At 41.6% G+C, this 17,973-nt stretch overlaps 1 protein-coding gene across 6 annotated transcripts in view; it reads right to left on the bottom strand.

Moving 5' to 3' along the window:
• DNAH8 (dynein axonemal heavy chain 8) overlaps nucleotides 1–17,973 on the bottom strand; it is a 342,799-nt gene that overhangs the window by 75,102 nt on the left and 249,724 nt on the right. For all 6 annotated transcript variants that reach the window (XM_032339820.1, XM_032339819.1, XM_032339821.1 and 3 more), the window contains 6 exons: nucleotides 17,782–17,887; nucleotides 16,274–16,526; nucleotides 15,974–16,164; nucleotides 10,673–10,794; nucleotides 6,631–6,749; nucleotides 4,324–4,526 (listed from right to left, as the gene is read on the bottom strand). In XM_032339820.1, coding sequence (XP_032195711.1) covers nucleotides 4,324–4,526; nucleotides 6,631–6,749; nucleotides 10,673–10,794; nucleotides 15,974–16,164; nucleotides 16,274–16,526; nucleotides 17,782–17,887 — 994 coding nt within the window. The remainder of the gene's footprint in view (nucleotides 1–4,323; nucleotides 4,527–6,630; nucleotides 6,750–10,672; nucleotides 10,795–15,973; nucleotides 16,165–16,273; nucleotides 16,527–17,781; nucleotides 17,888–17,973) is intronic.

Genomic DNA, 17,973 nt, shown 5'->3' with positions numbered 1-17,973 from the left:
ATTTTATTTTACAAGAATGCGCCATTAATTTTTTTATATATTTATTTTGTGACCAGCCTCCTTACCAAACTGTCCTGTTAAATCTTATAGTTTTTCAGTTGATTCTTTTGCGTTTTTAGTTAGACAATTACACTGCCTGAGAGTAATGATGATTTTTGTCCCTTCTTCCCAGTAGTTATATCTTTTATATATGGTTCTTACAATACATTAGCTACCTCTTCCACAACAATGCCAAATAATAGGGTGATAGCAGACATCTTTATCTTATTTCTGACTTTAATGTGTCTAGTTGTTTACCAGTAAGTAAAATGTTGATGTCTGAAGTTCATCTTCAGTATCATATTAAAAAGTGTTCTGTTTCAACTTCTTTGAAGTCAAATACAAATGCTAAATTTTTATAAAATGTCTTTTTAGCATTTATCAAAGTAATAATATGATAGCCTAAAGAAAAGCCTTTTACTTATTGTTGTGATGAGATTTCTTAATACTGTATCCTTCCTATATTCGCCCATGCATTTCTACTTTGGTCAAAGTAAATTATTACTTTTTTTGCATGTTATTTCTTTTAATATTATAATGATTTGTTCTTGGTTGCATTTTTAGTTAAGATCCTTACATTTATATTGACAAGTAGGGTCAATCTGTAGTTTTTTCTTTTATAAAGTTACTATCTTGTCTGTTTATATCAAGATAATGCTATCCCCTTAAAATAAAGAGGAAAATATATCTTCTTTTTCTTTGTTCTAAAATGGAATAAAACATGTAAAATTTTTAAAGGATTTACTAAAAATGTCATCCAACCCCAGGGTCTTTGCTGAGGTCATAATTTAAAAACTTCTAATTTTTCTCATCTCGATTACTGGTGTATTCAGGTTTTTCTACCTTTTCTGGGAAAATTTGCTCAATTTGTATTTTTCTACAAACTTGTCAGTTATAATGATATTTTAAAGGTTATTACCATAACTATACACTATTATTTGTATTTTTTCATCTATATATGTTTTTATACCCATTTTCTCATTCCTTCTCCTGTATATTTGTGGGTTTGTTTTTTACTTGTTCTCGTTCATTTGTGTTTGGATTCTATTTTCAAACTCATCCTTCCTCTGGGACCCCTGCCCCTTTATCCAGGCTCTGGAAGGGTTCTCATGCTAAAGTCATCTGTCTCTTCTCCCTCTTGCCCAGGTACCCAGTACTTCTGGGAAGAATTTATCTGCTCTGAATCTCTCACTGCAGAGTCTGACAGGCACCTGACAATATCCATAGTGAGACGTTTTTCTTTTCTTACAAAAATATATTTGACTTGGGCCTGTCCTTCAAATGGCTGCCTAGTAACTGGTTAATTCATCCAATGAAGGCAGTGAGACGGAAGGAAAGAGCACACCATTGTAGGGAAATTTGAAAGCCCTGGGATAAGGCCTGATCTGATCTGTTCCCCCTAAGTCTGTCCCCAGCTAGCTGTCTGACCCCAGCTAGCTGTCTGACCTGCTCTTCAGACCTTAGTTTCCCCAGCTATAAAATAAGGTAGTTGAATTTCAAGATTTCCAATCTATTCGCCTTGAGAATTCTATGATTATCTATTATCCAGTTTCTCAAATAAAATATTTGTGGTAGAGACTAGATTAATATGTTATTTTGCCTATATAATAGTTTCATTTTCACAGCTATTTTGGGGATTTTTAATCCAAAGTGGTGAAGAGCATGAGAATTTCTAGCATTCTTAAAAATTATTCAGCAAAGAGTTGTTTCTCAAATTCATTGGGTCCTTCAGGATCAGATCTACTCTGTTTTAGGATCCTACTCTATTTTAGCATCTGTTTTAGATCTTACTCTATTTTAGCATCCTAATCAACAGAAACCGGAACAACTGTTGGAAAAACTAAAATCAGGCAAGAAATTAAAGTCACCAAATTGTCAAGCAAAGTAGTATGATAACATGTGATAATACTAAAGGTAATAGGACAACTCCGTTTAATATTATGGTTATAATTTCTCCCAATGGAGACCTTGAATTTTTAAATTCTGTTCCTAAACCCTTGTCCTAGACAACAGCACCATTTCTGAGGTAACATCTGACATTGTATCTCTAGTTGGAAAAACACCCATCTTCTAGGAACAATATCCCCCCCTACTAAGAAATGACCCCGCTCTAGCTCCATGCATGTGGAACCTATCTCTGCAGCAACAGTTCATTGATTAGTCCATAAAGGAGCACTTGACCAAAGCAAAACCAATTAATTTCTTCCTTTGAAGTTTCCTTTGGACTTGGGACCAAGAGAGTAAGTGGACTTTCCTTGAGAGTACTGAACTTACTGAACACGTAAGCAGTGTAGCTCATGAGCCACCAGAGACCAAGAGTTCTGTCACATGGAGATTGGTTCATAGTAAGATAGAAAAAAGAAACCCATAAGCAGAAAGAAGGGGGGCAGCTGGACAAAGCAATGGGACAAAGATCCAAAGAGGAATACATCTGAGGGAGATCTGCAAACTACAGGGCTGCAAGAGAGGCATCACTACTCCTTAAGCCAATGTTAAGCCAATGTTGCCATAAATACAAGAGCAACATAGCCTACACTAAAGGTGGTTAATGAGACTTAATCAGGAACAGTTGCTATTAGAGCCTGGGAGTTCTTTATATTGGGTATCAGCGTTCAGACCGAAGAAAGTGACCATTCAAACATGGATCCATATGGAACATAAAAGGGTGTAGTGACAACAGAGCAAGGTCAAGATGAATAAAGAGGGAATGAACATAGACCATGCTACCCTAAGCTAATGGTTTATAGTAATTTCTTCATGCAGGATACATGGTGAATACTCAGAGAGGACAGAAATTGATTTTATATCATGTTATGTTAACATAATAATGAACTCAAGGTAAGTTTTATTTCATAGGGTAGGTTTAGTTATTCATAATCAATCACTTTTATAATCTTTATGAGGACATAAACGAGTTAACCCAATAAGGTATAGTTATAGCGATCAGAATCTAAAAGATACCAAATGGCAATTCCAAACACATTCTGATGTACAGAGTATGAAGAGCAGGTAAACGGCCCTCCTACAAACATCCAACCTATAAAAGGGTGCCTCGATCTTAACAAGATGTGCTCTGCGTCATACGGGTCCTTGTCCTCTGGTCTTACTGACTCAGTAACTACTCTCACCACTTACATGTTTCTAACTCCTTGCCCTACCTTCCCCCCCTAGAGCAACTTTCCTTCTACCTCCTACCATCCCACCTGGTGAAATTTTATCTATTTTTTAGATCCTACTCAAAATATCATCACTGTGATACCTTCCCCCTGCACCCCTTGCAGTGTGAGTAGCTCTGAATCTTGTAGTCAGGTGTGTCTATGTAATTCCTACAGCACTGTCACAATTATATGCTTATATGACTGTCTTCCCTGGCTATGTTGTATTCATCTCCGTACATCTTGAATCTAACTTGCTGTCTGTACAATAGCCTGTAGGGTTATTGAATGAATAAATCCCTCAATGGACTATTACTCAGCCATCAGAAAGGATGAGTATCTACCATTTATATTGACATGGATGGAAATGGAGGGGATTATGCTAAGTGAACAAAGTTAATCAGAGAAAGACAATTATCATATAGTTTCACTTATATATGGTATCTAAGAAATGGCACAGAGGATCATAGGGGAAGGGAGGGAAACTGAATGGGAAAAAATCAGAGAGGGAGAAAAACCATGAAAGACTCTTAACTCTGGGAAACAAACTGAGGGTTGTGGAAAGGGAGGTGGGTGAAGTGGAAACTGAGTGATGGGCATTAGGGCATGTGATGTGATGAGCAGTGGATGTTCTATGCAACTAATGAATTGAACTCTATATCAAAAACTGATAATGATATAGTAGCTAATTGAATTTAAATTAGAAAAGAAAGTTGCATGAAAAAAAGAATAAATAAATCCCTAATTACTGTGTGTCATAACAATGTTAAAATTTTTTAATTTGTGACCTAATAGACTTTTTCCTATAATTTTATATAGACATGGCAATACCCCTGTATGTTCATTCTTGCTAGCCTACTATCTATGTGGTATGTTCCTCTGCTCAAACTTAAAAAAAAAATAATAACGTAAGTATGTTCCTCTCTGCACAAAGATATCTGTATCATACCCACGCTCTAGGAAATCTAAAAAGGGAGGAAAGAATTTAATATTTTTTTCTAACTATATATACAGATATACTATATCTAACTTAGATATACTTCTAAGAATCAGTTATAAAATTATGAAAGGTAAGGTTTGAGACTAAGATATGGAAGTTTTGCTGAATTGCATAGATTTCTGATCATACCCAGCTTCAGTTTCTTGGCCAACGCATCAATTTGAATTGTGGGATCAGATCCCATGGACAGGAAGCATATCAAAGGTGTCCGTGTGTCACTTTCTTCCCAAGTTTTCTCCAGGTTCAAGATAACTGGTTCTGTGTACTTCTCCTCCAAAGAATCTGCAATATACTTTCTTGCTTGAAAAACAGTACGATCTGGGCACCAGGACCTAGAAATGAATACAAGTTAGAGGAAAAAATTCAGTGTGTTCATTTTTTGTTCTATTTAATTCCAAGCATGTAAAGAACATATTTAATTAGCAAAGAACAAAAAGGTAATCCTCCCTTTCACAGGTCTGTGAAAGAAGGATCGGAAGGTTTTCCATCCCTGGATGGATACAAATTTAGTCATTTGGTTTTGGTATGAGGCACTGGCAAAAAATAGGGCAGAGCTGGTAACAACAGGGTCTGTTGCCAATAGGGAAGGAAACTTAGAAGTTAGCTGATCCAATTGTCTCATTTTCAGAAGCATCAATTACTTGGAAGCTCTTAGTGTGGGTTTTTTTTTGTTGCTGTTGTTTTTGTTTTTGTTTTTTTTTTACTTAATCTGAATTACTTTCAGTTATTTTTTTTAAATCACATCAGTGATGGTGTGCCTGAGTGACTCAGTTGGTTAAGCATCTGACTCTTGATGTCAGCTCAAGTCATGATCTCAGGGTTGTGAGGGCAAGCCCTGCATTGAGGCTCTCTCTCTCTCTGCACCCCCCAACCTTGCTCCCATGCACATGCTCTCTCTCTAAATGTAAATAAATATTTTTTAAAAATCACATCACTGATTATCTGTAGTCACTGAAGCTATCAAATTAAGGTAAGCAATTCCTCATTCAGACTAATCCACAGGAGCACACTCACTCTTTGATAAATATTTACCATGCGCCTACTATACATCAGACCCACATCAGGTGTGGGGACTCAACAGGGACACAAGGAGAGGTGCCCTATGCCAGCTCTGAGGGCCAACCTGCTCCCCACTTGAGAGCTCTGCAGCATTCAGGGAGAGAATTAAAGTGTCAAAGTTCTCAGAAGGAGGTTGACCAGCAAACATGTATTCAATACCATCTGTATAGCTCACACTGTAGTAGGTTCTATACACAGCAACAGTTCAAATAAATATCATTTGATATTTGGTATTTTAGATAACAGACAAGCTCTATGGATGCTTATTTGTTCGTAGATCATGCTATTCATTTGACACAGTTTTAATTTTTAAATGATGGTTAAAAGATAGATACATCTATTCCAATAAAAACAAGTAGCCCTGGGGCACCTGGGTGGCTCAGTCAGTTAAGCATCTGACTGTTGGTTTCGGCTCAGGCCATGATCTTAGGGTTGTGAGGTCAAGTCCCACATCAGACTCCACGCTTGGCATGGTATCTGCTTGAGATTCTCTCTCTCCCTCTGCCCCTCCTGCTCATGCACTCGCTCTCTGAGAGTGCATAAATAAATAAATCTTTAAAAAAAAGTAACCCTTTCATATTTTGTACATCATGAGGTCATCACGGCTGACCACTCTGATGACCCTCAAAGAGTAGACAACATCCAGGACAGCTTGTTCTAAGAAAAGCAAGCTCAGGTGCATAATATTAGGAATACAAAAACTACTCCAACATAATCCTACATCTTTTTGTTGTTCTTTTGGTGGTCCCATATATCTCCCATTCGACCCTCCTGTCTCACCCTTCAATCTCACACACACACACACACACACACACACACACACACCCCTACACCCCTACATTCCAGTATAGAAGCCTTCTTTGAGCTCCTATATATAAAAAAAATATGAAAAATGAGAAGGAAAAGAAAAGAAACAGAAGAATTTTCTTCCTTAACATCAATTTCAGAATTTGTTTCCACTTTTAATAGCCAAGACAGCATTTATATTTTTCAATAGGCAGTTCTTGGCTTTTTTGTCAGGTAAAATTGAATTTCAGCTTATCGACTAATTGCCTGGCAACTCTCATGTATTTTTTTTAAGAAGTGAATTGAACAATAAATAATTCACTCAATGGTAAATGATGAACAGAGGACATAACAAAGGCATATTGTTCATGTTTTTTGCTCAAAGCACTATCACTAATACATTCCCCGCCACCATCACCATTGTATTTGCTTGTCAAAGAACACAAGGGATTGCCATCCCAAATGGCAATCTGGAAGCACACACATTTACAATAACCACTGGGTCACAGTGAAGTAAACTCACAGAGGTAAGATCTGTAATTTGACAATATGATGAGTGATGTTTCTAGGTCTGATAATACCTATTCTTACCTGATAAGTAAAAGTTTGCGGCAGGTATCCAGTGAATCATTATACCCGTCAGGGATAATTTCTTCCTCTGGAGCATCTTTATCAAACCAGCTTTTCCAACCCTTCTCATTACGAGATATCTAAAATAAATAAGCCAATTAGCAAGCCATAGGACCACATGCAATTGGGATATACTGGAGAGAATTCTGAGTAAACTTAGGGGGTCATTCATCATAGGCAGACAGTTTTTCAAACATAGCCACACAGTTTATTTGTTTATTTATTTATTTTTCAGAATCAATGACTCAAAGAACATGGCTATTACTAATCCCTCTCAGGTTTTCCATTGCTTTTCTATATTACTCACTGAAATTAAGACTGTGGGTCAATTACACCAAATGATCAGGCAGGAACAAACACAGACCAGGGGTTTACAATCTGCCAATACGATTGGCATTTGGCACCAGATGACTTTGGGGGAGCAGTCCGGCACACTGTAGGACTGTTAGCAGCATCTCTTGCCTCTACCGACTAGATGCCAATAGTGCCCTTGTCACCAATTCATGATAATGAAAATGTCTCCCGATATTGTCAAATGCTCTCTTGGTTAAGAAGATACAGACCATTCTGATAGCCAAACCTCTAAATGTTGACCTTTACTTAAAATAGCAATAGATAAGAAAAGAGAAATTTTTATTTTCTTAATGATTCCCTGCCTTGAGACCTTAAACCTAAGAATAAAAGAAGTTTCCGGGGCACCTGGGTGGCTCAGTGGGTTAAGCCGCTGCCTTTGGCTCTGGTCACGATCTCAGGGTCCTGGGATCAAGTCCCGCATCGGGCTCTCTGCTCAGCAGGGAGCCTGCTTCCCTCTCTCTCTCTCTCTCTGCCTGCCTCTCTGCCTACTTGTGATCTCTCTCTGTCAAATAAAAAAAAAAAAAGAAGAAGTTTCCATTAGATATATGACCCACACCTTCTTCGTCCATTCATCTGTTGAAGGGTGTCTCAGTTCCTTCCACAGTTTGGCTATCATAGATTTTGCTGCTATGAACATTGGGGTGCATGTGTCCCTTCTTTTCACTACATCATATCTTTGGGGTAAATAACCAATAGTGCAATGGAATATTACGCATCAGAAAGGATGAATACCCACCATTTGCATCGACATGGATGGAACTGGAGGGGATTATGCTGAGTGAAATAAGTCAAGCAGAGAAAGACAATTGTCATATGGTTTCCCTCAGATGTGGAACATAAGGACTAACATCGAGGATATTAGGGGAAGGGAGGGAAATCTGAAGGGGGGAGAATCAGAGGGACAGAAGAACCATTAGAGTCTATGGACTCTGGGAAACAATCTGAAGGTTTCAGAGGGGAGGGGGGTGGTGGGATGGGGCAGCCCCGTGATGGGTATTAAGGAGGGCACGTGTTGTGATAAGCACTGGGAGTTATATGCAAACAATGAATCATGGAACACGACATCAAAAACTAATGATGTACTGTATGGTAGCTAAGGCAACACACACACACACACACACACACACACACACACGTCTCTCCAAGAGCTGGTGTCTGATACCTGTTCTTTCAGAAGCATGGGAAAAGACGCCAGTTTTCAGTCATTAAAAGGCACTCCCGGAAGCCCCAGTCCTGACAAAACCAATTACAAAAACAGCCGATTGGTGAGTCCCACTCTGCCCTCAGCAATAAGCAGTCTGGATTACTGAGACTGGGTTTGTAACCAAGTTTCAAAGCCACGGTCAGCATTAAAAGCCAGTGGCAAATGCGAACGGAGCAGGTCCTATGAAGAAGACCAAGGATTGTGCTTTTAGCTGCATTATCCTCGTTCTTTACGCAGACCCAAGGAGGTTAACCGATGCTCGGGAACTCAGTTACAGTTTTGTCGCCTTGGGACACTAAGAGGAGGAATTCTGAAATGTCTTCTCTCTCCTGAAGACTGCAGTGGCTCCCCCACATTGACCGCTCCCAAAGAATCTGGCCTCCGCCCTTGGAGCACACACCGCCCAACCCCACTGCATGGGTACCTGCGCACGACCCACCCCGCCCCCTGCTGGTCTCCTCCAGCCTCGCCGCTTGAGAGAGGATGCACAAGAAGAAAGAGGGTGTTCGTTCCCAGCTTCCTGGCCCTGTATCTGCTCATTCTGACTCTACTTACTCAATACAGCCTCCAGGGCCAGTCGCCTCTGCAAGGGGCAATGGGATCTCCTCCAGCCCCTCGCCGCTCACCTCCACTTCCTACTGCTTTTCCTGGCCCTGTTAGCAACACCACTTCCAGGGCCTAAACAGTTCTCTCTGAGATGCCCAAGCGGGCTAGGTGCTGTTGGAGGCTACTTTTGTTTCAGGTCCTGACACCCATCAGCCGAGACGGATCCCCTTCTCCTTCTGCCCTTTCCCCCCGCAAGGAGACACCAAACCGATGGCCTCCTGATCGCCGGTCCCATGAACTTCTGCAACTTTCCTGAGAATGACCATTCCCCTTACTTCTAGCCCACCCCATGTTGAGTTGGAGAGAAATAACCCTGATGGCAGGGAAAGAACATAAGGTCAGATTACAGCTTCACCATTTAGTGGCTACGCAGACTTGGGCAAGTACTTAACCTGTTTGAATCTTCGTTTTCTCTTCTATAAAGTGGGGTCAATAATACTTCACCCTAGCATGGTTATAGTTATTGCAAAGTACTTATCGTATTGTTAAGAGTAGCAGGTACCAGATTCTACACAGCAGGTAATTAAATTCTAATTAACAGAAGCAAACGATAATGTCTAGCCCTGGATCAATACAACCCATCAGCAGAGAGCGCAAATGTTAAGTGATTCCCCCCCCCCCCCAACCCCAGTGGTGCTCCAAGGTCTCCCTTACCAGTCTCCTGCCAGACCCAGACCAACTTATTTCGTCCCAAAGTATTTGTTTGGGCTTGGAGGACTCATACAGAACAAAGCTTCCCATCCACCACGGATGGAAGCCAGGGACTCTGACCCAGCCACGGCTGAATAGGTAAAGAATCTCCATAATGTTTCAGAAATGCCACTGAATGGACACACCTACTGTATACTGGGCAGGGGGTAGGCAGGTGTGTGTGGATGGGAGGGAATCATGCTGTGATGACAGCGTGAGGTGTCTGTCAACTTGTGGTCAACCCATCGCCCCAGTTGTCCATCACCAGTAACCCCCAAAAAGCTGATTTTCGGCAGCCGACGCTGGGAAACCACAGGCCTGCCTCAGTGACAGGCGGCTATCACCAACAACCCTCAAAGATAAAAATCATCTTTATGCTGAGTTGTACAATTGTTTCCCAGTGAGGACTGAATCAACTAAGCCCCAACACCACATTTACATTTTCTTTTTTTTTTTTTAAAGATTTTATTTATTTATTTGACAGAGAGAAATCACAAGTAGGCAGAGAGGCAGGCAGAGAGAGAGAGAGAGAGGGAAGCAGGCTCCCTGCTGAGCAGAGAGCCCGATGTGGGACTCGATCCCAGGACCCTGAGATCATGACCTGAGCCGAAGGGAGCAACTTAACCCACTGAGCCACCCAGGCGCCCCACATTTACATTTTCAAATAAGAAAAGCAACAGGTGAATCAGGACCTGTTTCACTGTTATCCTTCACCCTTTTATATCTTCACCAGGAAACTGGTAATTTTTTTTGAAAGGACCCCAATCTCTTAATTTGCCTCAAATTCAAATCCGCACAATTTAGTTGATCAGAAGCAGCAGGAAAAATGTAAAAACATGGTCTCTAATGAAATAGTCTACAATAAAAAGGTCCACCCACTGGTTCTAATTCTGACAGTTTGAGGCAAGCAGGCTTATAAATGACCCTCACCCATCACACAAGAGGAAAAGGCAGTCACCTGCCCCTACGACAAGGCTCCTTCTGATACTCTTCATCCAAAATTGCCCACAGAGAACTTAGTGCCTTAAAGCTACATGCTTCCTTTGAGCCTTTTGGGTGAAGGAATTGTGGCCAGGAGCCCCCAATTAAAATGGCCCCAGGTATGTTTGGTTTACAGATCTGTACTTATTTCTCCCAGCCCTCTGTTACCTGGTTCATAATTTCTGCAAACTGTGGAAGCTTACTCAGCTCCACAAGATTCAGCCAGGTCATATCCAGGATCCAGCGAAAAGGCTTGGGAGGGCAGGCTTTCAGATCCAGAGCTGCTCCCCCTGGGGAAAGGCATTGGCAGGAATCAGGTCAGCTTGGGCTTCGTTTTTAGACATTTATTTTCCAACAGAAGAAAGGTAACCATATTACAGAGAAAATGGGGAAATAATCACGAAAAAAATGTGGCTATATTTTCTAGGCCCATTTCCTTCAAGTCTCAGGGTTTTATTTTCTGATTTATGCCATTTTTCTCAGGTGGTTGCAGTTGTTTGCATTTTTACTGTTTTTATTTTTTAAATAGCCAATTTCATGAAATTTACAATTTTGATATCAGTGAATAGCCTGATCTTTTCATGTGTGATTTTTAAGGTCACTTCTTAGCTCTCACTCTTTCAAAAATTTGATACTTAATATATATTTTTTTAAGTCAGAAAGATGGATAGATGGACGGTGGGAGGGATATGATACTTCTGTGGGTTCTTAAGGAAGTAACTCATGTTCAGATAATTTGTTCACTTACTTATTCAAGAAATATTTATTGAGCACCCTCTCTGCACCAGCATATCCCAGGCACTGGGGATAAAGCAGAGAAAACCACACAAGGCTTCTGCTCTCACGGAGTCTAGAGGAGATCGTGAATTACAGCATTGGATCACATTTTGAAGCAAATCCCAAATCAAATGAGCATTCCCAATGGGACAATCTTCCACCAAGACACATAATTCCAGCTTCAAAACCCCTCTATTGCATTATCTTCAGTAATGTTTTATCAGTTGTGTTTTAATTTGGATGTGTGCAAAACAGTGATCCTAAATCCTTTAGTCCTACTGAAGAACCATCTAATGCCACCACTTCACATATTGACCCTTGGGCAAAAGAGGGGATGGAGGGGACGTCCGTCAGTGGCCGCTCTCTCTCCAGCACCTTCTTGAGAGGGTAAATGAGCTGAAGTGATCTTTTCTTATAAATCCCCTCACACTACCTCTGGGGCAGCAACTCCTAGTGCCATAACACCTTTAGAGCAGGCAAACCTTCCTCTTGACACCCCACTCCCTGCTACTTGGGGGAAGAGAAATCCATCCTCTCGAAGCATATCTGCCAGAACCGAGTTTACTGGAGAAGCCATGGCTGGAGAGCATCATGGATAGACTCAAGGGACTCTGGTTCTCTAACGTAAAGACAAATGCATTTTCTTCTTCTTTTTTTTTCCCCAAAGGAAATGTTTTCATGTGACCGTAAGCCTCAAAAACATCAGGAGAAAACATTTAAGCCACAAGTGTTTTGAAACATCCTGGTGGACACCCATGAACCCAGAAAAATCACATCCCACTGTACTCCCCAAAATATTCCGGCTCAACCATGCTAGCTGCCGAAGCACAGGCAAAGAACGCAATTTCTCTGAGTTTCCTCTTCTGTCAAATGGGTATAATAACGGACTCTGCCAGATCAGTTTCTGTGAAAATTCAATAAATTCATGTATGTAAAAACCTCAGAACAGTCTTGGCCCATAATAAGAGTTATGTAATCATTAGCTGTCATTTCAACATGAATTCTCTATTTTGGAAGCCTTAGGTCCAATCCAATCTGGAAGGCAAGTGCAGACCTCCCCCCTCCCCACCCCACTCAGGTTGGGTCCATGGTTTATAACAAAAGAAAGATGGTGTCTTTCTAAAATAACTAGGCAGGGAAAATAGTTATATCAATTACTCTATAACACAGGGCTATCCGTGGTATCTATTTCATTTTTCAAAGTGTCCTGACATTCTCAGTTGAAGAAGAAAGTCAAAGGCACCTTCCACATACTGCAGAAAAACAAGTAGGAATTGACATAAAGGGATAGTCATTCCTAGGAGATCAAATATTTCTGCTATGATAAATAAGTCTGTCTTCTTTCCCTCTTAAGTCCTGAGTTAAAAATGATAGAAAAAATGTCGAGGATCTAAGGGTTATATTTGTTAACTTTGTAAAAAACACTGAAAACAAAATCATCTATCATTTTTGTAAAAATAATTTGGTTAAAATGTAAACCACTTCAAAACTAGGACAAACTGTACAACAAACCAATTTTGTTTTGGTTTTTGTTTTTCAAAACAAAACAAAACCCTTTTTCACTGCTGAGTTGGTTGTACTTCGGTTGACAACCTGTCATACAATCCCAAATTAATCTTTTTCAAAGCACTGCTCTGTTCGGGTTACTTCCCTGCTCATAAAACATTCGATGGCTTCTATTGCCAATGAAATTAAATCCAGGCTCTTCTCACCGTCTCTCCTGGCCCTGTGCAATCCGAGTCTCCATGACGCTCCAGCTTTATGAATTTGGGGTCCCAGATGTACCTTTACCATGACCCAGATGCGCAGGCTTTTTACTTTTTCTGTGACCACTCCCATCCTCCTCACAAATTCCCTCCTCCCTGAGTTTCTCAGTCTCTTCTGACTTACAACCTGTCTCTCCAAGCATCCAGCCCCCTCAGGCAGGGCTCTGGTTTGGCTGGGTGGGCGAGGGGAGAGGCAGGTGGATTGGGATTGCGTTGTGATGGGGAGGATGCCTCAGACCCGAAAGCTGCCCTCCAGTCTCTGCCATGGGCTGGGATCCCTGGGCTGCGTCCTCCGTGCTGTGACAAATCCTGTCTGACCTACAGGGGTGTTGGGCTGCTGTCCACAGACCGGTCCTTTGTGTCCAAGACTTAAGTTCCCCGGGGCCTGCAGCCTCTTGGCTTGAGCCCAGGCCTCTGCTGCACACCAGCCCTTGCAACATGTCCACATACACACTCCTACTTGCCTAACATAAGTCAGGCTTAGCCCTTGAGCCGCTCCCCTCCACCAAGTCTGCCCTACAGCCACCATGTGGGATTTGGCGCTGAGCAGAATGAAGGGGCATCTCCTGTCTGGATGTTTCTCGAGCACCTTTCTGTACCCACATGAGGTTCTGCCTCAGGAGACTGGGAAGAAACAAGGATCTTTGCACCTGACCTCCGTCTACCTCTGAATCTCTTGTCCTTTCCACTGTGGCCCAGAGTGCCAGGTTGCCTCTTCTTTCTAAAGCTTGTCTATCTCCTTCCCAGTGGCCATGTTGCCACATGGGATTCAGGAAGCAAGGCCAGCTCACAGATCAGGAAAGACCCAAAGTATACCTCCCATCCCATTAGTATGCCATGCTTAAAGGCCTTCCTACACCTGAGGCTCATTTTGCTCCTGCTTCTGCCTAGATAGTCAAAGGAGTTTTCTAGGTTTGGTAAATTTAGACTCATTTTATTTAAATGTCACAGAGGCCAGAGACCTGTACATCTGGACGCTCTGCACAGCTTGCCCGCCTCTCTCAGATGGTACTTAGCACGTCCCCTTTGGCCCCACAACCCCTTGTACCTGTAAGGAGAGGTGATGGTCTCTGAGCTCACACAGCTGGTCAGCAGCAGAGCCCAGCTCGTATCCCGCTTCTTAGTCCAGCCCACACCTCACTGCACCACGCTGCCTTACGCTACACTTTAAGACCTCATCCTCTCCAGGTGCGTTAGACCTGAGAAAAACTATGAACTGCATGACATGCTCCAGTTTCCTTTGAACTACAAGACAGAAAAAAGTCAAGACATTTTAGCCATTCGGCAAAATTATTTGCAAAGTTTCTACAACAGTCCTCTAACCTGAAGCTGAGGAAGAAATTCACTGAAGTAGAGAAAGAAGATAGAGTAGTAACCCATAGTTTACTCCCTGTTTATTATAAATGAGATGTTATGGAGAAAAGTGTATTGTGTATCGTGTCCTATGCCCTTGTCCTCTGAATTTAGAAATACTCTACATTTTCTTCCTACATAATCTCTTTCATTCCCATGGCTAGGTGGTTATTTCTATGGCCCTAGCTTTGTAGCTGTCTGACTTCTGAATCGTCTGGCCTACCCTTTCTGTCTGCTGGAGATCTCAAATTCAACAGGTGTGTTTAGTCACCAGAGCTGTTCAAGGACATTCAAGTTTCCCTTCATCCAGGCACATGGGAGAAGTGCAGGTCCCTGCCCTCTCTGAAGTTAGTGATCACTGTGTGTCTTGCTTTGCCTAATGTAAGATGAGCATTTAAGTGACAAATGTCACTTGTGGGATAACTTTTAAAAGCTGGCCCATGATTTGTCTTATCCCATTCCTCTGCTGTAGTAATTATAGAAGAAATTCCTGGGTGACCACGACAGGCATGTTGGAGAGAGAATAAATGAGAAAATACCCTTATCATGTCAAGCCACTGAAAGTCTGGGATTGTTTGTATGGCCACAAAATCTGGTCTATTCTGACTGAAATTAGGTCCCCAAATCACATTCACTTCTACTCAGCCTTCAGAGTCCTTTTTAAAGGCCACTTTAACTCCTTGCAGGGAGAGGGACAGCTGGAAAATGATTTATTAAGCTTTACACAAAGAGCAAAAAGTGTAAGAGATATTTAAAACATTAAACAGTTTTCCCATGGATAGAATCATCTGAAAAATTCATGGCTTACCCCACAACAGTGTATTTTCCAAAGAGCTCCTACTGGCCTCACCAAACACAAGTCTCTCCTTCCTTTTAGACATTAAGACTTTGTTTTTAGCTCTCTTCTAACAGTGAGAGTATTCTGTCTTGTTTTGCAATAATTTTTTTTTAATTATCTCTATCTCCATAATAATACTGTTTTCTTTGAAAGCAATGTCTGGTTTACCCTTCTATCCCAACATTACTATGCTGGGTGCAGAGTATATGCTCAATAAATATTTGCTTAACCAAATTGAATGAAAATACCACTCTTTGATATTCTTGATAATACTTTTAACATGGGAGATGAGCGTTGAATAGGACTAACTTCCAGTACAAAATACACGTGTGCCTTTTGCAGTCTTAAAAGTTGTGATAAGCCCTTGCTCAAGGAATTGTTCTTTTGTGATAGGAACCTCCTTACTAGCCTCACTTTTCTTCCCTTTTGCCTTCAGGTTTCCTAATCCCAGGCAACAATGATCAAACTTCAGGTAATGATATAACTAAAAAAAAAAAAAAAAAAAAAAAAAAAAAAAAAAAACCTCACGGAGTGAACACAGACCTGAAATAAATCATCTTGAGTTACCAGAGCAAAACGAATGGGAATCAGAAAAGGAAAATGAGGTACAAAGAATTTCCCTTTCATGGGAACATGATTTCCCCACTGTATCATAAAAACAGGTCCCCAGCACGTCAAAGAGCATATCAGAAGCAACCTCCTTTGCATACCACATTCATATTCTAAGCCCTTCACCTTTAATGAGAGCCTGAAACTCCCTGTGCTTCACTGTTCCTCTCTGAAGATCAATCTTCAAGGTCATGAGGAGTACAAAGAGGAATTTGTGGTTTTCGTACAGGCCTCGGACAGAGTATATAAAAACTTCATATGTCAGATACTCAATAATATTTGTAATTCTCTTTTGAGGCAGTGGAGACTTCTCAGATCTGCAATACATTTTAAAAATTAAGGATGTCAACAGCCATCACTAAGACAGTAGGAAAACAAACACAAATTTTAAATGGCTCCCCACGGGGCCAGGGAGGGCCTCCCTACCTGGCCATGGACTGGTCAAATAACTTCAAGAACTGGGCCAGCGAGGTCTGGTACATGATGTTGACCATGCTCATCTCTGTGATGAGAAAGTAGAGGATGCTTCCGCGGGTGGCAGCAGGTCGGAACTCCTCCTGAGCCGTGTTTATTTTGATCTCCGTCTCTGCAGCCACGTGCAGCTTTTCACTTACTTCGGCTGCTGTGAGCTTGGTGGTTCGAAGAACACCAATGAGAGATTCGTCGTCTACCAAGGAACCTAAAAGCCAAACAGGAAAACCCTAGAGCACAAGAAGGGGAAGCCCGCAAAGCAAGAGGCAGCACTTCTAAAATCGACCTGTTCATTTTCACGTCAATTTCTTCAATGCCCCTCCAGATAGAAGGGCGTATATTAACACGCTGAGAGGCTTCTCGCCCAACTGTCATCTGATGCCTGGATCCTTCCAAACACCCTTGCGGACAAGTTATCCCAGATGCTTCCTGTAAATCTGCAAAAGGGGATTCCCAAGGCAGCCCACATGACTGGTCTCCAAAGGTCTGAAGACAAAATCTGGCCACCTCCACCCACCACCTCCACCCCGTGGTTTACTACTGTAAATTGAAATTCACCTCTCAGCCATCTCTGCTAATAGCAGGATGCCCAAGGGTATCCAAATGGCTGGGAGAAGTCACTGGACCAGAGCGCAGACAACTTCATCAACATAAGCAGTGTGATCAAGGCAGATGAAAAGGACTCTTCCCTGAGGTCTCCATCAAGCAGTGCGGGAGCATGGCATGAGAATCATCTACCTTGTACTTCTGGGAGGTTAAGGTTTTTGTTTATCCAAGGCATAAAGTGCTATTGGGAAGTACTCATTCTGAGCTGTAATAAGTGGTAGGATTTAGGCTACTGGGAATTTGCCTACTGCAGAACAATACAGTGTTTGCTGATGTTAGTGTCATTGGATAGGATGTTTTTTATTTATTTAGAGAGTCTCCATCCCCAGATCAGGGTGTGGCATGATGATCTGACTGCCCGAAGGAGAATCCACCCCTGACTTCTAAGCAGGAGGTCAAGGTCAGTGGGGAGTGAGCTTGGGCCTTTGGTGCTCAAGAAAGGCTGATACAGATTACACACATAATCACCCATTGTGGTAATTGCATTTCAGCACCAAATGCAAGAGTTGATCTTAAAAAAAAAAAACAATAGATGAGGCACATTAGTTTCCTTTGGGCAAGCAAATTAGCCTATTACCAGTCACCTAGCTCTATTGGGAGCCCTTATTTTTCTCAGGAGAGAGCAAATACATCTAGAAAACTCCGTTCTTCTCAAATGCTCAGACTCTGTTTGCTAATTCAAAAATCACATTCTCTGCGGTCCCTCTTTAAATGTCTAGAGGGAAAGTGCCTCGCTTGTGTTTGCATTAATAACTCAACAGTTTCCTAACACCTATAATCCTGAGATGCTGAAAACAAGGCCCAAGAAACTCCTTACTTGGGGCCATCATTCAGTTTACTTGTTAATAACACAGTACCTTTTGTGGCGCTTAACTTGTAGAGAAGGTTGTCTTCAAGTTCCTTCATCTTCCGCCTGTTGAAGGTCACATCCTCCAAAAGTTTAACCCTCTCAGACTCTAATTCCTGTTAAGAAACAAAAAACGGAGGTGCCCAGATGGCTCAGTCGGTTAAGTGTCTGCCTTCAGCTTGGGGGAGTCTGCTTCTCCCTC

The sequence above is a fragment of the Mustela erminea genome, chromosome 4 (assembly GCF_009829155.1).
Source record: "Mustela erminea isolate mMusErm1 chromosome 4, mMusErm1.Pri, whole genome shotgun sequence".
Lineage (NCBI taxonomy): Eukaryota > Metazoa > Chordata > Mammalia > Carnivora > Mustelidae > Mustela > Mustela erminea.
Note: the sequence above shows the minus strand (reverse complement) of the source record. Positions and strands in the feature narration are given on the sequence as shown.